This window comes from Penicillium argentinense, assembly GCF_028826775.1.
Source record: "Penicillium argentinense strain IBT 30761 chromosome Unknown utg000005l_segment0_segment0, whole genome shotgun sequence".
Lineage (NCBI taxonomy): Eukaryota > Fungi > Ascomycota > Eurotiomycetes > Eurotiales > Aspergillaceae > Penicillium > Penicillium argentinense.
The window spans coordinates 1,339,153-1,358,342 of NW_026622664.1; the positions used below are offsets into that span (position 1 = coordinate 1,339,153).

At 50.5% G+C, this 19,190-nt stretch overlaps 8 protein-coding genes across 8 annotated transcripts; 5 read left to right on the forward strand and 3 right to left on the reverse strand.

Moving 5' to 3' along the window:
• Window positions 1-1,138: 1,138 nt before the first annotated feature.
• On the forward strand, window positions 1,139-2,701 carry N7532_005293 (uncharacterized protein; the record flags this gene model as incomplete). The annotated part of the gene is made up of 8 exons (XM_056617787.1): window positions 1,139-1,328; window positions 1,379-1,398; window positions 1,454-1,490; window positions 1,544-1,614; window positions 1,685-1,986; window positions 2,057-2,131; window positions 2,192-2,259; window positions 2,322-2,701. The coding sequence occupies 8 exons, from the start codon at window positions 1,139-1,141 to the stop codon at window positions 2,699-2,701; spliced, it is 1,143 nt and encodes a 380-aa protein (XP_056473946.1).
• A 721-nt stretch (window positions 2,702-3,422) lies between these two features.
• N7532_005294 (FAD-binding oxidoreductase) lies at window positions 3,423-5,144 on the forward strand (the record flags this gene model as incomplete). The annotated part of the gene is made up of 5 exons (XM_056617788.1): window positions 3,423-3,725; window positions 3,793-3,896; window positions 3,955-4,300; window positions 4,352-4,587; window positions 4,640-5,144. The coding sequence occupies 5 exons, from the start codon at window positions 3,423-3,425 to the stop codon at window positions 5,142-5,144; spliced, it is 1,494 nt and encodes a 497-aa protein (XP_056473947.1).
• A 1,048-nt stretch (window positions 5,145-6,192) lies between these two features.
• N7532_005295 (uncharacterized protein) lies at window positions 6,193-7,907 on the forward strand (the record flags this gene model as incomplete). Its single annotated transcript, XM_056617789.1, has 3 exons — window positions 6,193-6,870; window positions 6,926-7,069; window positions 7,125-7,907. 3 exons carry the CDS (start codon window positions 6,193-6,195, stop codon window positions 7,905-7,907), a joined length of 1,605 nt encoding a protein of 534 aa, XP_056473948.1.
• Window positions 7,908-8,081: 174 nt separating this feature from the next.
• Window positions 8,082-10,371, reverse strand: N7532_005296 (putative arsenite efflux transporter ArsB-like; the record flags this gene model as incomplete). The annotated part of the gene is made up of 3 exons (XM_056617790.1): window positions 8,082-8,426; window positions 8,489-10,221; window positions 10,296-10,371. The coding sequence occupies 3 exons, from the start codon at window positions 10,369-10,371 to the stop codon at window positions 8,082-8,084; spliced, it is 2,154 nt and encodes a 717-aa protein (XP_056473949.1).
• Window positions 10,372-11,666: 1,295 nt separating this feature from the next.
• Window positions 11,667-13,687, forward strand: N7532_005297 (uncharacterized protein; the record flags this gene model as incomplete). The annotated part of the gene is made up of 5 exons (XM_056617791.1): window positions 11,667-11,809; window positions 11,873-12,009; window positions 12,061-12,319; window positions 12,342-12,748; window positions 12,813-13,687. 5 exons carry the CDS (start codon window positions 11,667-11,669, stop codon window positions 13,685-13,687), a joined length of 1,821 nt encoding a protein of 606 aa, XP_056473950.1.
• A 653-nt stretch (window positions 13,688-14,340) lies between these two features.
• N7532_005298 (uncharacterized protein) lies at window positions 14,341-14,783 on the reverse strand (the record flags this gene model as incomplete). The annotated part of the gene is made up of 2 exons (XM_056617792.1): window positions 14,341-14,385; window positions 14,439-14,783. The coding sequence occupies 2 exons, from the start codon at window positions 14,781-14,783 to the stop codon at window positions 14,341-14,343; spliced, it is 390 nt and encodes a 129-aa protein (XP_056473951.1).
• A 285-nt stretch (window positions 14,784-15,068) lies between these two features.
• On the forward strand, window positions 15,069-15,857 carry N7532_005299 (Ser/Thr protein phosphatase superfamily; the record flags this gene model as incomplete). The annotated part of the gene is made up of 1 exon (XM_056617793.1): window positions 15,069-15,857. One exon carries the CDS (start codon window positions 15,069-15,071, stop codon window positions 15,855-15,857), a length of 789 nt encoding a protein of 262 aa, XP_056473952.1.
• Window positions 15,858-17,031: 1,174 nt separating this feature from the next.
• On the reverse strand, window positions 17,032-18,630 carry N7532_005300 (arylsulfotransferase family protein; the record flags this gene model as incomplete). The annotated part of the gene is made up of 2 exons (XM_056617794.1): window positions 17,032-17,712; window positions 17,785-18,630. The coding sequence occupies 2 exons, from the start codon at window positions 18,628-18,630 to the stop codon at window positions 17,032-17,034; spliced, it is 1,527 nt and encodes a 508-aa protein (XP_056473953.1).
• Between the last annotated feature and the right edge of the window lie 560 nt (window positions 18,631-19,190).

Consider the following 19,190-nt stretch of genomic DNA (forward strand, 5'->3'; position numbering starts at 1 on the left):
TGTATCAGTTCGCATTCGCATTGTGATCTGCCGCGTGTCGATCGTCGCCGACTTCAGGGGTGAGATTCAGCAGCCGACTTCCGCCATCCGCCATCAACACTGACCCGCCTCAATTAATTCATTTGCAGCCACGCTTGCACGCTTAGCAGACTATGCGAATCGAGGCTGAAGTGGTCCTGACTGGCGGCACACGTAGAGAGAGGATCCCAATGTTGTGGGTCGAAGCTGTCGAACACTAGAACACAGTGCACCGCTCCACCCCTTCCAAGGCAGCTCAAATGGAGGTTCACGGATAATAGTTTGGCGACTCGCGCCTCCGCGATCTGGATCTTCCGATGCACGAATAATCGCCGGTCGAACTCAAGTACCCACCATTTCACCACGCGAAACCGGACGTGGTCCGCGTACTCCGCCAGGCGATGCGGACAATCGAAACAGATCCATTCCGCAGTTCGTGGCACGCCCATCGTTACTGCATTAGGGCTGCAGATCCAGGCGTTCAATCGATTCAGGCGCGCCGGCGAGGCACGATTTCCAGACTTTCCAACGCCCCCTCGGCTCGATCACTGTCCACCGGCGCCGCGGGCATCGTATGGGGAGAGCTATGCCGGATATAGCATGTCCCCCGTTGCCTGCTGCATGTCTATTCATCCGCAATGTCCTTTTTTCAGATCCGCCGTTCCCCGCGGGCCAAAAAGTTGTCGTTGGTGGTCCTTGTCAGACCATTGTCGCGACGCCGCATTGTTCGTTGAGACCAGAAATTGCCGACTGATAAACGGGCAATACGAAGGGCATTAACCCGAAATGATCGATGGCGGCCACGGGCCCTGTCCTGAACCGATATTTGAATGCGTCGAACTGGGTCCGCGGTGGACCTGCGATGCGGTTCTCCACGAGACGCAATAGTATCGCAGTAGTATGATAATAATATAATATGGGTAAATGAAGAGGTGAAGGTTCAACGGTGAGCACGCGGTCCTGCAGTTCCGGAAAACTTGACGGCTTGACGTCTCGGGACCCAATTTCGACTTCTCCGCCATGTCATGACATTCCACTTATTTACTCCGGTCCCCATCGCACTCGTCTCTTCACTGCACTGCACCCCGCGTGGATGGTCCACCGCCCCGACTGAGCCGTGATGGCTGCTAATTCAATAACTCCGGCCCTGGCGCCGCCGCCCGGCCAGACGTCAAACTGGGTCAACCCAGATTACATCGGCACCAAGTTCGTCGTCGTCAATTGCGTCTTTCTTCCCTTGGCCATTCTCGCTCTCGCAGTCCGAACATGGACAAGGCTTTTCGTGGTGCGGAGCTTCCGCTGGGATGACTGTGAGTACCGCAGCCCCGATACATCGTGCATGTGCTAACGCATCGAACAGATTTGATGATTTCCGCTCTTGTATGCAACATTCCAATGAAACTGATCGGTGGTATACTCAATAATTGTTCGATAGATATTGTCTTGCACCCTCACTGCAGTGACATGCGACAGTGAGTTCTCAGAGACTCTAAGCGAAAGAAGCAACCCAATACTGAGAAGACAGTGCTTAACTGGGGTCTGGGAAAACACATGTGGGATGTCCCATTAGCCCATTTGACACCCTCATTCATGAAGGTGCGTATCACGTACCATGTCTCGATTCTTGATCCATTGGAACTGTGGATACTAATGAAGTTGCCGATAGTTAAACGTAATCGCCGCCATTCTCTACTGCGCCGCCACGGGATTCACCAAATGCTCCGTCCTTGTCTTCTACCTCCGCATCTTCCCCAGCCGCAACTTCCACATCGCGGTCTGGACCATTGTGTTCATTGCGGCAGGATATAGTGTGGCTAGTATCCTCGCCAACATCCTCAGCTGCAGTCCCGTGGCGATGGCTTGGGACTTGACGATTACAGAGGGGCATTGCATGAATCGACCGGTGTTTTACTTTGCCAACGCGGGACTGGGTATCTTTACTGACTTTGCAACTGTCATTGTCCCGATGTATGTGGTTTCTCTCGGAGTGGCGATATGTCGAAGATCTCGACCAGTGGCTAACACTAACGCTGTGCAGTCCGTGGCTACGCCGATTGCAGATGCCCCTGCGACAGAAGGTTGCCGTGAGTGGAATTCTGGCGATGGGTTGCTTGTGAGTATTCTTCGCCCTTGCCCCGAGCACAAGCCATGTTGAGACTAACACGGTGTACAGCGTTGGTATTGTCAGCTGCATCCGCCTCGCAACGCTATACCAGCTGATGAACAGCACCGATCTTACCTGTAAGGAAGCCTGGTCACCACAACTCCTAATGACACACGCTCACAAATCTACAACACTACAGGGGTTACGACCAATGCACTTATGTGGTGCGCGATCGAACTCAACCTGGGCATCTTCGGCGGCTGCGTCACAGCCATCCGACCCTTTATCCGACGATACATGCCTCGTCTGTTGGGCCTCTCCTCGGCCGGCGACTATTCGATCTCGCAATCTCGCAAATACGGCCTTCCCCTCGGCTTCGTCCCTCGCAGCGACCGACCCGATTTCACAAATGGCGAGAATCAATACTCGGCGACTCTTACGACGCCGGGTGTACACGGAAACGACAGCGAGGAGCACATCCTCTCGCCGCATCTACTTGGGAAGGACGTGGATGGCACTAGCGGGATTATTCGCACGGTTGAGTTTGATGTGGAAAATTCATCCACCCGAGCTCGATGATGATGACAAGACAGACCAGACTCTACGGTGTGCTCCTGAGACCTTATAGAGGGGTCCGGGATACGACCCTGTATAAATACGACTTGGAATGTATATTGATGATCAACAAATAATACCCCCAATATTGAGCACGAAGGACACTTGTACCTGAGGGCATTCGATAATGGCACGATAAGATCCAATGTTTTCCTTAGGTCCTCCTTTCATCAAAGCGAGAGTGGATCCATTCGACCCAATCCAACCCTTTCTGGCGTGCTAGTTAAGACTCGCGAGATGGCCGACGAGCCGTGCCTGTCCCAGCAATTCGCAACACACAGACATCACACCTCGCGAATTAACTTTGCATAAGATCTGCAGATATCCATGGTAGCCATCTGTACAAATGTTGTGCACTACTGCCACAGTGCATCTGTTCGCGGGAGGTATTCATCCTAATTTCCGCCAACTCGTTCGTGCAATGCACCAAGTGGACAGTCCCCACAGAACTATCCGACCCGTTCCAAAACATCGGAGCTAAGCCGCTCCATCGGGGGTAAGCACCGTGCAGGCCATCACCGGTAAGGCACGTTGCTGCGCGAGTCAGTCCCGGGCGTTGACCTGGTTGGAAGCAAGCTAGCACAAGTAATTTCCGCCTCGGCGTCGGCGTCGGCCCGTCTTCTTCCCCATGGGATGATGCCAGTGCTTTCTACTGTGATTGTATTCACGTCTGCCTCGATTCAAAATGCGCGTCGGATCTGTTGCTCTGCCCCTGGCGGGCGCCGCTGTGACTGTCGCGGCCAATTCGATGCCCTCGCTAAGCGCTGGCTGCCATGCGCTGGCTAAGCTCCTTGGGGATGCGGTGTTTTACCGCGACAGCAACGTTTACAAGTACGAGTCGAAGAACTTTTGGTCCAGCACGGAAATTCTGTCGCCGGGATGTGTCTTTCGCCCGCAGTCCAGCGCGCAGTTGGCTGAGGGTCTAGAGGCGCTTGTTGATGCTAATGCCGAGTTTGCGGTGCGTGGTGGCGGCCACATGGGTATCAAGGTAGGTTCAGCGCAAGATCTTGGAGAATTGCTGCACTTTGAGGAGCAGAACCTAACGCTTTTTCCAGGGCTCAAACAGCATCAATGGCGGCGTGCTCGTCGTGATGTCCAACCTCACCACCATGCACCTGAACGAGGACAAGTCCATCCTGTCGGTCGGACCCGCTTACCGGTAAGGCGTTGCTTGTTGTATATCTGAGTTTGAGGGTTCGACTAACTGAGGAGTACAGCTGGGCCGATGTCTACTCGTATCTCGGCAAGCACGACCTGTCCGCTGCCGGTGGTCGTCTGGGTCCTGTTGGTGTCCCCGGTCTGCTCCTCGCTGGCGGCATCAACTTCTACGGTAACCAAGTTGGTTTCGGCTGTGACACTGTCGTTAACTACGAGATTGTCCTGGCCGATGGATCGATCGTGCAGGCCAACAAGACCAGCAACCCTGACCTGTTCTGGGCCTTGAAGGGAGGTAGCAGCAACTTTGGTCTGGTCACCCGCTTCGATTTGGAGACCATCAAGTCGCCCAAAGTCTGGGCTGGCTCCCACACGGTGTCTGAAAAATATATCGACCGCTTCCTGGCTGTATGTTCTCGTCAAATGATCTGTTTGTTCGTTTCTGACAGTATTGATTAGGCTGCCGCGAAATACGCATCCGACATCTCTGACCCCAAGACTCACATTGTCCCTGCTCTGGTGCCTGGTGATTCCACCCTGGCTTCTGTGATTCTTTTCTACGACAGTGACACCGTCAGCTACCCCGATATCTTCAAGCCATTCACCGATATTCCGGCCATTAGCAGCACTGTCGGCTTCAAGACTGTCGCGGAGTTCGCCGCTGAGACCGGTGAGATGGTTGTCGATGGCATCAAGTAAGTCTCCTATACATTGAGAGTCTGTCGATCGAAACTAATCAGTTAGTAGCGATGTATTCATCGCCGGAACTGTCAAGGGCACCACCTACAAGGACCTCCACCAGGGAATCAGCATCATCAACACCACCTTCTTCAACGAGCTCCCCAAGCTCTACAAGCAGATCCCCGCCGCCAACATCTCCACCATCCAGCTGGACTGGCAGCCCATCGGCGCCGACTGGATGAAGGCCTCCGAGGCTCGTGGTGGTAACGCCCTGGGTCTGGATTCCTCCCAGGTCTACCTCTGCTACGCCGAGGTCGTCGAGTGGATCGGCTCGGCCTACGATGACATCGTGGCCAAGTGGGTGGAGGACACCACCCACGCGATCAACAATGCCACCAAGAAGGCCGGTCTGTATGACGCTTTCAACTATATGGGCGACTCTGCCGGCTTCCAGTCGATCTTCCCCGGCTACGGCGAGGAGAACCACCAGCGCCTGATCTCGATTGCGCAGAAATACGACCCCCACGGCGTCTTCCAGACCCTCATGCCAGGCGGATTCAAGGTTTATTAAATTCATCCGACTCGGGTGTAACGAAATAGGGTGGCCTGAATCGCACTGCCACGCGATGGCATGCACAGACGACATCAAGACTCTCACGTGTACTCGATTCGGTGGGTGCACAGTCGATAATAACTTCGTATAATAGCATAGATATTTAAGGAAATTCAAATCTACGCCACGATGCTCTTCAGCGCCACGATAATGCGGGTCCAATGCCAGTGCCCGGTGATGTCGAATAATGGAGATTTGGACCCCAACCCGCGCCAGTGGATGGTCCCACTTTATGCTCAGCAATCGAGAGGCTGAGAGGCTATTTTTGGTAAGACCGAAGGACTTGGAACTGTCCGGTCAAGCATAGGATATCATGTCTGCATACTGCAGCTATTAGTTTTTCAGAAATATTCAAATTATCCGCCCCGAACATCTTCAAGCGGTGCAATTGCACATTCTTCACCAGCACTGCTTCTCATGCGGGTGAACCATGATGTGGACTAATGTAAGGGCCAAAACCTTACCAAAAACAGCCTGAGGCTGTACATTAAACGCCAATGACACCTGGGTCGAGATCGACAGGTACAGACAGTCAGATCAGGTAGTTCGCAGCCATGATTGGCGTCTGACCATCCCTCGATATCTGTGGAAGTCATGACACTGCACCATACCCTAGTATATGGGATACTCGACCCCTCTTCTAATCTACAGCCTCGCGGGGTTCAAACCCGTTCCATGCAGCCTTGTTTATTTTCAGCTCGGGATCATCCCATGCCCTCGCACTTGATATTTCACTCGTTAGCACTGATCAAGGCGGCTATGTTGATGTCCATTCTATAGAGTAGGTGCTGCACCCTGAGGGGTAATACTCGTGAACCTTGGAAGTACACTAAGGGCAGACGTCGAATCTGCCCTGGCTATGGACTGAGCAAAGGTCGAACTTGCTAGTATAGCTTCTATATATATAGCCCCGAGTCATTCTGGTTCATGCAGTTGATCACAAAAAGGGTGCTCGAGAAGCTTACGCAAGTCTGCAAATGTCTTCTTCGAGAGTCATCAGTCGAGGATGCGGCGAGTGCCGCACACGAAAGATCAAGGTCAGCAACACATTGCACACTCTCTAACACTACACCTCGTGTCTCAACTAACCCCCCCACCACTGCAGTGCGACCTCCAAGAGCCCTCCTGCGCCCGCTGCCTCAAATCAAACCGCCAATGCCCCGGCTACCGCGACCAACTCGCCCTCTGGTTCCGCGACGAAAGCCAAACCGTCGCCCAACGCACAAAAGCCACGACACACACCTCCCCATCTGTCGACCGCCGAACGCAGCGCTCCCTCATGGAAGAAGCATTTGAGAAAGCATGTGCATCCAGCGAGACCGTGCAGCGGGGCGAACTATTCCTCCTGCCGATGGATATCTTTGTCGTGGATGTTCAGGATCGGGCGGCGTGTTACTTCTTCGAGGTATTTAATTGGGTTGGTGCGTCGACGTTGGTCGAGGGCTCGTTCGATTACAAGAAAGATGCGGCTGATGCACCGGTTGGTGAAATGGCGTTGTTGGCGGGGATTACGGCCGTGGGCAAGGCGTCGTTGGCAAATATTCATCGTTCTGATGCGTTGCGGGAATCGGCGAGTGATGATTATGTTACGACGCTGAATCTTGTAAATTCGGCGCTTTGTGATACGGAGCAGTTGAAGGAGGATTCGACGCTGAATGCTATTTTTTTGCTTTCTATTTTTGAGGTGATTCGGTTTGTGTCTGATCGAGCTGAGTGATGTTGCTGACAAGTTTCTTCAGATTGTCGTCGGCCAAGAAAGGAAGTCTATCGATAATTGGATCAATCATATTATAGGAGCATCCAGGTTACTCGACTCGAGGGGAAGGGAGGATGTTTCCAAGACGTCTTCGCCAGAAATGTTCTACTCATGGAGGAGTGCAATTGTGAGTTCTGTCTCCCCGATCTCATGAATTTATAGTAACTGACAGGTATAATTAGGTTACTTGCTGCATCTGCCGCAAAATCCCCTTTCCCTCGATAATCATTCGATTATCCCACCAACTCGCATCAACAACCCGCGACCCTCTCAGCGCCGCATTCCGCGATCTCACACTAGTGACAGAACATTTCGCCAACCTGCGACATAAAATAGACACTGGGGAGTTAAAAGACGCCCAAAGAACCCTGCATGATCTTCGAGTAGTTGAAACCGACCTCGAAAATTGGGCCAGCTCCATCTCGCCGAGCTGCTATTACGATGCCGTTTCCACTCCGCAGCCATTCCAGATTACATCCAACTACACACTCAGTCCCTACACAAAATACGCGCATAAGTACGGAAAGTTCTGGATCGCAAATATGTGGAATGAGTTCCGGACTATCAAGCTCCAAGTTTACGATATGATGCTCACACAGCTCCAGCCTTACGTAACGGGGATGGAAGGAAACCCAGAAAGTATCGAGAATTACAAGTCTCAGTACTGTCATATTAGGAGGCAGTTGTGTCAAATTTCTGAAGAGATATGTTGCAGCGTCCCTTATATTCTTGGTTTTTTGGCCAATGAACGACGCGATACTTCCCTCTCAGTGAAGAGCTCTGCTGGAGGAGTCGTTCTTCTATGGCCTCTGACTGTAGCGGGGATTGCAAATAGCACTGTCGTTGAATTTGTTTCGAGATGTTTTGAGATGATATCACATGTCATGGGACTGCAGCAGGCGATGGTCTTTCGTCATTGGGTGCTCTCTTCGTCTACGCAATATACATGGGCAGATTGCACCTGATTCTTACAACTACACTAGTGTAGGAAGTAACGAATCAAAGCTATCAATCTGCAATAAAGATTGCATCGATATGGTGCACATTACACAGCTCGCATGGGATATCTTGCTCCAAACACTATCCAAAAACATCATCACCTTCTTCCTCATAACCCATCACCTCCATGTCACGTCACATCAAGCATCATACGGCGTCGTTTTCCTCATTAAATAAACCTCCCCAACCAAAACCGTACATCCAACAGCCATCGAGATAGCAATAATGGGCAAATTAACCCTTGCAAACTCAATACTCCCAACGCGAATATACTTTCTTGCCAGAATATCCCGCCACAGCAACCCAGCGAGCGATGCGCTGAATGCCGTGCTGAACGCGCCGTAGTTCACACCAAGCGCCATGCTGTAGACCGTTGCCCAGAATGTGCGGTCGCTGATGGGTGTGTTGTTGACGCGGTGGATTTCTTGCCAGGCTTGGATTACGCGCGAGAGTAGGATTGTTGTGCCGATGTTTGTGCCAGCGAACTAGATATGAGATTTATTAGCCTGCCTGCTCACACTTGAATCGGGTATGTCATAGTACTCACGTTACAAAGAATCACAGACAAAAAGCCCATGCCGCCAATAGCTCCTACTGTTCCCGTCTTCTCAACCCAGTGGTCCCACCCATAAGCAAAGACAGGTACCCAGCCCTTAGTCACAAGCGCCTGGACAAGCACGAACATGGCTAGCGCAAATGGGACCAGCGGGAATGGCAAATGCGATATCACGACTGTAACAGTCGGGAAGGTCTCTTGGCACCATCGGTAGAGATCTTCGAAGAGAGTGACCAGTGTTGTTGGCTGCTTTGTTTCTGTTTGAGACGTGCCAATTGACTTTTCGTCTATCACCTCTCTCCCTAGGACCTTGGTGGACTCGGGCGAAGATGAATCCGATGCATTGATAATCGAACTCGGAGACCGGTAGTCTGGGAAAGCCTCTTTATCATCCAAAATGGGATCTGGGAGGGGCGGCTCGTAAGTGTTCTCCGACTCTTTTATCCCGGTGCTGACGTGAATAGGATCCAAGCTTAACGTATCACGACCATCCAGCTCAGAGTCCTCCGATCTGGAATCATGCGCTCGCGCCCGAAGGCGTTCAAGATTGGCTTGCGCAATATTATCTGGCGAGTTCTGGACCGACTGCTGCCTCTCGCGCTCGGCCCGCGCAGCCTCCAGTTCTTGTCGACCCGTCGCGGCAATCTCTCTCGTCTCATGTCGATGGATCCAGCCCGTCCCCATATCCCAGCAGAACATGACAAAGGCAGCTGGCAAGGTCACCCAGAACACGGGACGCTCATGTTTAGAATTGGAAGCGGCGTTTAGCGCTAGGATGGTGACAAGAGTCGCGGCCATTATCAGGCCGCCGAATGCGGCGCCTCCTCTGTCCAAGAAGGGATTCATGATCTCCTCTAATGAGAGGAGTTTACCATTCTCATCGTTAACTTCGTTCTCATCTTCTTCCGCGCTTCCTCTCGCATGCGGGATGTTTGGGTTGACGGGTTTTTTAGCTTTCGCTTCATCGGACAGTTCGTGCATCTCGATCGAGACTGGGATGAGTGAGGTATCGGCGAAAATGATGTATAGCAAGAAGGGGAAAACGACGATGGCTGTCACGACCACGGGGACAATCATGTTCACCGTGTACACGAGGAATTTGATACCGAATGCCCCCGCCAGCACCAAATTGGTCGGGTTGGAGGAGACCAAAATGGCGGATGAAATATTCGCAATGGCAAACTGGCTGTGAATCCACGCTCGAGGGTGGACAATATTGCTCGATACGCGGGTCATGTAGGCAAGGAAAGCTGTGCCGGACAAAATGATCGGATCGTTTCCGATGAAGCTGCCCAGGACAAAGAAGAAGGTGTAGAGGTAGAAAAAGAGCCGGTGGCCGACGCCGTTGCCCTTTTGGAGAACCTTGAACGCGAGATACCGGATGAGACCTGATGCGTCGATGGAAATTGCGATGTAGGCCAGCGTGAGGAAGAAGACGAGAATATCGATGGGAGAAATGCCGTTGGCTCCCACTGTCCCGTCGTGTACTTCTTGTCGGCCAATTGCCAAGATGGCCAGAAGGAAAAGATCGGCTATTAATGGTGCAGTGACAAAGTTGAGGGGTATGTTCAGTCGAACAAATGATTTGGACTTTTCATGAGGTTGAGAAGTGTCGTGATTGCGCGGAGGTATGATTCGTATCGCGGCGAGTCCGTCCAAACTTGCATTGTAGAGCCACCGAGGAATGTAGAACGGGACATGAAATGGGAAAAGCACGATGATGTCTATGACGGTCAATAGAAACCCTAGAAAGTCGAAAATGGAGGCCATTCTGATCGCGCCAAATGCACCCACTTACTAGTTATCACAAAAAGTATGAGGGTAATTATTGATCGCCAGTTTTTGATCTGGTTGGTGTCCAGACTCTCCGCCATGTTGGTGTTGTGGTTGCCTCAGGCCCCACGTAGATCATCGGCGGGGTTTCGAGATGCAGGATTCGGTCGCAATTGTGAATAGAGACATCAAAAGCGCAGTGGGACCGGCCAGTGCCTATCGAAGAGCAGGCGCCCCGTCAGTTTTTGTGCTTGCGGGAGGGTGGCATGTTGTGCCGTGAGGATGTGGAATGTAAGGAAAAAACCCTCCTACATTCAGAATTCAGTTGGACTAGAGGGACTGAAAAGCGCCACGAGGGGCTGGCGATGGTCGTGTCGTTTTTAGGAATGCAGGGCTGAGTGTCTTCCTCTATGCGGAAGGCAGCATGGCGGTGAGGGCGACACGGGGATATGCTGCGAAGTTCGAGCAGCCGCGACTTCCCGTCACTTGCTCACACTCTCTTCGATCTCGATCCGGGGAGAATGCCTCATATCACTCGCGGTGAGCTGGACGGGCACACAACGGCAAAAATCGGCAGGTATTGTCGAGCACAGGCTAAGCCTCACCAGCAGCAGCAATCAGGAAAAGTACAGATGGCACGGGCTGGCGACACCGGGATGATTAGCCTGCTTGCCGGGCTCAGCCTCCTTCAAGCGACGTGAGACTGCAGGAAAAAAGACTCAAAGAAGCCGCCGCGCCAGCAGGTTTGTGCCCGACCCCGCACGATTGGCGTGGCAGTTTCACGCTTCAATGTGATTTGGATGCGGGCTGGATGTCGACAGTGGCACTCTGATCCGCCAGTCCAGTCAGTGATACGTCTGATATTTCATCGAGATCAAGTCAGCAATCTGCCTTTCTGTCAATTTTGTCAACAATTTGCTCTTCTTAAGATCGCCGCAAAAAAAAAGCCAGGCTTAGCCTGTCTGCACTGTCTGCGATGAACCAACCACGCCAGCCGGCGGCGCCCCGTCTCGTATTCCACGCCCCGATGACTGCGGACGCCCGGCCGGACATCACGAGGGCACTTGCCCGCTCGGAAACACAGAGAACGCATGCCCATTGGGCCCTGATAGTCTCGTTGAAGGCGGTCCTTTGAGAATGAGGCTCGTGCTGACCAAACAATCTGCAGAGTGGTATGTGCGGAGAGCTCGCGTTCGTGATGATCCTGAACCCGGGCAGACGACGCCTCCTTCATCCGAGACCCGATCTTTGCCCTTTAATACTGGTTTCCTGTCGTCTTCGCATCTCTCAAGGCAGATGCGGCGATGCAACGAATTCGAGTGAAGCGAGCTGGCTTTGTGAATGCCCTTCTTGTTGTTTTTCCCGTTCCGACTGATCGGGACGTAGTTGACTAGCAATGCCGGCGATTCCCATCTCGGAACTACTGGGGAGCCAGTTTGTGCAACGCAGTGTTACTGCGCATAATGCAACAGATCCAGGTCTAGCGGTTATCTGTGCATGGCCAGTATCGGGCCAGTATGGACCAGGGACTCGAGTTCTGTATGATTTCTCTCGCAGATATCTCCATTGCAGAAATCCCGCGAGTGCTAACATCACTGGAAGATACTACGTACTGGTGGCAGCTTGTGTCTTTGCTCGTAAAGCAGAATGGATCCGGAATGCTGGTCTGGCGGCCGTGCTGCTGTTCCCTGCCGTTGCGGCACTCCACGGAATTGTTTTGGCGGCCTTACATCGAGAGGGTAGGTTGGTTTCCAGCTATCTAACGCCTACAAACTTCTAACTCGCTATAGGTGCCGTCGATATGGACGTCTATGGTGCCTTTCAACTATGTTCAATTGGCATCTTGACTGCACCAGCCACAGTGAGACTCTCCAAAACGTACTTCAATAACCCAGGCCGCGACATCATCTTTCTCTGGACCGGACTGATCCTCGCGGGGCTTCTCAGCTTGACAGTAGAGTTCATTCGCCTAGAGTCTACGATCTGTCCGCCTGGTGACCCTGCAACCATCCAATGGCTTAAAAATGGCACCTTCTCGTACGAAAGCAAGTGCGGTATGATTTGTGGAGAGGAGGAGGGGCCTTTCTCACCCCCTGAGGCAAGGCGCTGCCGCCAATATCTACGTGATCGAGGTGCCTCATGAATTGTCATTCAACACAGCCACTCTCCTCGCCGCTGCTTGCTGCGTCCCAGCAATACTCTCACTAGTCTCTACCTGGATCAAGATCCTCGAGAAAAATTGGGAGAAACTGTCAGCTCGAAATCCACCGACCGAGAAACCTGATGAGCAGCCGATTAGTGGAACAAATGGAGCCACGCCCAAGCAGATGAACTGGATTGCGATGAGAATTCGAAGCTGGTTGACTCTGATCGAAATTCCGGTATTTTTCGCCGCAGTCCTCGCCATTTTGGTCAAGGGTGAGATGAACTTTTTCAGCAAGCAACTGATGTATCAAACCGAGCCGATCACGAGCATTGGTAAGCGATTTTGGACGTCGTGAGTTGGCTGCTCGCTCGCTAACATCCAACGTGTGTTGTCTAGGCCAGTGGGCACCCATTGTCGGTACGGCGCTTGCAGCGGTCGGTTCTCTATATCTTCTTCTAACGGCCGACATGGACGCCGAACAGAATCAAAAAGCCGATCAGGAAGCGCCATCAAATGCCGAAAGTGGCAACCCAGAGACAATCATCGGTCAATACTATGATCCAGATAGTCCCGACAATAGTCCACGCCACAGCTCGGCAGGCAACGACGATCGACGCTCTGAGGATGTCACTCGAACGATGACGTCAACTACTATCTCACAAAGGATCCCCCGTACAACCACAAACCATAGCGAGATATCTGTCGACCCAGGTGGTCGACGAATAGTCGCCCGCTGGCTCAATTTTTTGAGTATGCAGATGGCCGCGAAAGCTCACGACCAATTCCAAGACTCCGGTTTCCACGCCAAAGAGCGCTCGACGTTTCCCGAGGTCCCAGGCGAGGAATTTCGAAACAATCGTCTTCCCGACTTCCACAAAGCGTATAGCAACTCCCCGATTCCTCGCTCTAGGGCTAGCAGCTTTATTGGATCGGAGTCTTCGAATGGCGAGGGTAATTCCAGGATCCCGGTAGATATTGCGAGGCATTTATCGTTGCCTGGTCCTTCTTCGTCGCGTCCGGTGACTCGCCCGCAGCATGCGTATACTCTGCCGTCTAGGACTTGCTCGAGCGAGGCATCCCGTGGACTTGACATACAGAATATATCCAGTGTCCAGCGTGCGAGCATACCTACGGAGGTTATCATGAGTAGGCCGGATGTGAGCAGAGCATCGTCCACTACCAACACTAGTCCTGGTACACCGGCTCCGAGTGGGAAGACACCGCCTAAGATTGTGGTGTCCTCGAACTCGGGGTTTGATTTCTTGGTTTAGACCTTTCATGAATAAATAAATCATTTCAAGAAAATACTTAGTTATAAAGATTTCAATATCATTCGCGACCAAGTATAACAGTTCTGCAAAGAATGACAAATACTAAAAAAAAAAAAAAAACAGCACAAAAACAGCAAGACAAAAAACAAAAAATACAAGCACCAAACGAACAGCATTTCTAGGATACGGGACGCTGAAAGAATAATCTGTCTTTCGATTCCATCAGATATCTCACCGGCGAACTCCTCGAGCAAACTTCTCCATAAAACCCCACTCTCGAGTTGTCCAGCATCAAACCCCTCCGCTCAAAGAAAGCATTAGAAGGCGAATGTTTGAGCTCAAAAAGAAGAATTAAAGCTTCTGCGGGGCCGAATACTTACTTGCTCTGACTATCTGCGCTTCTGGTCAATTCAGACAAAGTTTCGATGTTTACCAGATGCTACCTTTATCTTGACTTGGAAACTGGATCACATAGTTTAGGTCTATTTTTCTGCGTAAATGACAGGGCAATGTGGCTCTTTGAACTAAGATAATCTGCCAGGGTACTGGCATCAAGAGCACCACGAAACTTCTTTGACGTGTTGGCCGCAAACCACAACTATTGATTTTGAAAATAGAAGATATAGCTCAGAGATGTACAGCAAGGAGCCTGGTTAAAGGGCTAGAATCGAGAGCGCCATGGATGAGACATAAGGTGACTGTAGGTCATTAGATTATAGTTCATTGAAACGATCGATATTAGGATGCACACCATCCAGTCTTGAATTATATCGGTCTGGATTGATTTGCCGCCTGGTCCCTTATAGAAGAACTGCTGTGTTTGCTGCTGGAATGGTGTCGACGGAATAGCAAGTAGCTCGTCCTTGATTGCCTTAGGAGCACCTTGGAAGCAGTTAGGAGAAATTCGAGGTCCTGATGCAAAAGAATTGACAAGGAATCTCGAAGCGGGTAGAAACGGTGCTACTTCGGTACTTTGATAACCACGAAGGTAGTTCCAAATACCTAAGCCCCCAATAACAGAAATACTGGCGTGAGAGATTTCGGGCATATCAGCGCCTGCGGCCGTGTCGAGTTCATCAAATGATGGGGCGGGCATTTCTTTGATTTGATGTCAATGAATCGAGATAAAGTGTCATTTATCCATTTAAAAATCGTTGGAAAGAAGCCTTTATTTACATTCTTTGCTTTGGAAATCGGTACTAATTTGGTATGCCACGTCAGGTGCATTGTAATGTAGTGTCTGCCACATTAGGCGCCAACTGCCTAGCCTGACCGCCTCAGTGCCGCCACTGTATTAGCGCTGTGGGATACCTTCCCTCAGAATATACCCAGCATCTAAAACAGTTTGCGTTTCGCATAGCCACCCATGGCTGAAACACAAATGCAAATCCTGTCAGATCTTCATCTGGAAGTTCCTAATGCATACGATGTTTTCCATATCGAGCCCAAAGCGCCATACCTGGCATTAGTTGGCGACATTGGCTACGCCAAAGACGATGGCTTCTTCCGCTTTCTTCGCAAACAACTCGAGGAATTTCGTATCGTGTTTCTGGTTTTGGGAAACCATGAGCCCTATTACAGCAGTTGGACCGAAGCTAAAACGAAAATCAAACGTTTCGAATCCGGATTGGCGCCTCTCCCATCGGGCAAACCGCTCGGCCAATTTGTTTTCCTCGACAAAGCACGCCACGACATTTCATCAACACTTAGCATTCTTGGATGCACCCTGTTCTCGCAGGTGGCACACGAACAAGAGGATAGCGTCAGTTTTGGCCTGAATGATAATTATTATATCGATGATTGGTCTGTTGAGGCACACCAAGAAGCGCATCGCGCAGACCTCGACTGGCTCAACAATGAAATCGATTCAATCTCACGCTTCGAACCAAATCGAAAGGTTGTCGTGTTGACTCACTACTGCCCATTGATCAGTAAAGATGTTGTCGATCCTCAACATGCTGGCAGCAAAATTTCCTCTGCTTTCATGTCTGATTTATCAAGTGAGCCTTGCTGGAATCGTGGCGTCGTGAAACTTTGGGCATTTGGACATACGCATTTTAACTGTGATTTTCGGGACTCTGTCGATGGCAAACGAGTTATTTCAAACCAGAGAGGATACTACTTTTCTCAGGCGGCGAATTTTGATGGCACAAAAATAGTCGATATTTAAATAAATTTCGAGGCGCTCATCTTCCGAACCGTTATTTAAGCGCATTTACAAAATAAGAAATGAAATTCCTCTACATTTTATAAGTCTGTGAGTACTCATTGCCAATACGTATGGCTATGAACTTTGCTCTCTTGGCAGGCGCCCACTCAAAGACAAATCACAGCGAAGCTTACCCAGATGTGAAAACACTACCGAGTCGCAAGAGGGCAAAATAGAACTCTCCGTACTCATTTCCTAGTTCTTTTCCGTCAATGATGCCTTTATAGACCATGTATTTCGATATATAAGTCAGAATCGCCATCTAATTGGTTTCATAAACGGTGTAGTAATCTGACAGAAGCGCAAAATTATAACCTCGCAAATTTTGGCAGGACTTAAAATCATCACCTCAGAACATTCTGATGCCAACCGTCCTCGTCTGTAGCCCGGCAATGCAGGGGTAAGCCGAGGATCTGCCACACTGAAAATAGATGGAGAGTCTTGAAACCCCTCACCACATAAGTCTTCTAATCCCCACTGAGTATCGAATTTCAGGTGCAAAGATAAAATCAGATTGTCGCTGATGTGGATGTGCTCCGAAGCAAATTGAGCCTGATATCGATTTAAACGAGGACAATCTAGGCGCTTTGTGCAAGGTAGAAAAAAAACCGGCTTGCGTAAGGACGGAAGAGGCTACCGTCATCTATTCATCGGGAACCACAAAGGCCACATCCTGCCATTAACTCCGCAATCATGTCATCAGACGAAAAGAGGATACCAAATTTGGTGATGGGTTGAGACCCGTAGGTGACTGGTTTCGAATAATACTTACACCAAAATGCCAAGCCTCGTGATCTAAGCAGGTCCGCTTCTTGAGGATATCGAAAACTCCGAAGGCCGATGCAAAGAGTGCTCTCACCAACATCACCCGCATTAACGATTTAAACCAAAAGGCGTTCAGGAAAGTGACTGCGATTCGTATGTGGCTTAAGTACGGCTGAGCGGACGGGAAGTCCTCTTCTCCACACCCTATGGTCGTTTGTATCGAACAACAAGTGAATGAAAAGAAGATTGAATACGAGAGATTTCTATAAGACAGACCATTTAACGCTACTCCCTCCTAAACTTGGGGTCTGATTATATACCCTTGTCAGATTATGACATATGGAGTTATGGAGGCTTCCTACCACATGAATCAACAACTCTGACTGATCATGACCGAGTCAGACCTAGTCCCATCTCCAACACCCCCAGCTGCTTCAACAGTAATCTCCTCACCAGCACTCAAATCGTCCACCATGATTGTCGTCTCGAATCCATTCCTTAAAGCGGTCTGTATAAGGTCACCCCCCGAATACACCTTCCACGATTCAAGATCCGTCGCCCCATTCCAGCTCACATACACAGCAGCCTTACCACTTCCGCTCTGGACACAAGCAGCAACGTCCGGCTTGGTAGACGGGGTCCCAGTCCAGGGGTATCGATATACCCGGTAAGTCTGCATGGTATTATCATACCCAAAGCGGGCCCGCATCACAATTCTTCCGTTCTCATCAAACTCTTCGATTTTCGGAGTAGCTCCGTGATCCTGCAAGACGTGCCCATTACCAAGAGACTGGTAGCTTCCCTGGGACTCGGCATATACCGGCTCGTCGGCGTCCCACATCCGGCTCTTGAGGGTGACTTGCTTTGACCCCTGGAGTTCGAGCTCAAGGACAATGCCTGTGGTTAGGGATGTATGGCCTGTGAACTCGGTGTTGTCGTTATTGTGCATGGAGAGCGTGACGCGCTCGGTAGTTTGTGATATGAAGCGGACGTCGTGCTGGTAGCAGAAGCTTGTTCCGAGACCCAAATTAAAATCGCCACCAGTTCGGCCCTGTGGGATGTATTAGCGTTGTCTTGATGAAGCTTGCTCGAACTTGGTTGCAGAAACAATGAAGATACATACATGGAGATGCCAGATGACAGACCCGTTGGATGAAAGGAAGAAGACACTGCACATGTATCGAGATGAAAGCAAATAATCATCACCATACTTGTAGATAGCATTGAGATGCGGATATCCGTACGGACTTGTCTTGTTTTGACCAGATTCAGGAGCCTCAAGCGGAGCCCGCACATCGCTGAGTGGCACCTGATCAATATGCTCGTGGGCGCTCCACCGAAAAAGGATCTCATTGGTAACAAGATCAATCTCGTAGATGAGACCATCCTGGATCCAACCATCCTTTGGGCCCCCGACAGAGCTGAGATCAGCCTGCGTGACATTGACAGCAGTAACCAGAATGGTGCCATTATTCGTAAGCTGGCTCTCGTGGATATCGATACAAGACTCGAATTCCATCGGGTCAAAAACTGTCACAAAGTTCTGCGACTTGCAGTCCAGTGTGACGCGATGGATCTCATCATACGAGCTATTCAGGATGCTAATGTGTCCGAATCCGAATCCCTCACCGGAATAGCCTTCCCAGTAGGCAATTACGGGCTCGCCGTTGAGCATTTGAGGCTGAAGTGCGGATTGATTGCCGCTTTGCCCCTGCCAGACGAGTTGTCCATCGTCTGAATAGATGGCTGGTTGGCCGATATTCCGAAGAATATCTTGTGGAGTGAAGAAAAGAAGACCAGGTTCCGTTTGGCCCATCTTTGTGACGTTCATATGTGGTGTCTTGATAGGAGAACTCTTGTACGTCTGCAGAGGCCATAGTTCTCCACTTGAGGATGCAATGACAGGACTCAACAATGTAGAAAAAAGAGTCAAGGCCTTAGGAAGGCGTGCCAGAACAGAGTGGCACATTGTGATTGATAGAGTGACAGTAGAAGTAGCCCTACTCTCTTTCTTAAGTGTGTTCATGGGTTTGGAAGTCGCAAACGCCTCGATTTATACTCTTCATCTTAATCATTTGCCTCAACTAATAGCCTTAGCTGTGGAACCTCATATCTCCGCAATTTGATCCCCGGAGAGAAGGAGTGGATTCCTCGGTAATTATCCTTCCCCCGCTAGCCGACTTTGCGTCCGATGCTTCTCAATGTAGTGTAGGGCCTACTTGTATGCGGAAAGAAGCCGAAGGTGCCCCCGCAGTATGGGAGGAGCTCGAGCTTTGGAGAGGATGTGATCATGCTTCAAGTGCCTGTATAAAACTTTATTCTTGATCTTCCATGATAGAATAAATGGGATAAGAGCAACCTTCTGAACAAGCGAATATCTGAGGAAACTTAACCTTTTTGGTTCGTGAATTATCTCTATAGATGAGGTTGATGAAGCATGAGAATCTGGACATTGTATTAAGTGTTTAGTAGGCATCTGATTCGCCCTCTTTTGATAAGACGAGTGGCAGGTATTTATGACAGGGATCA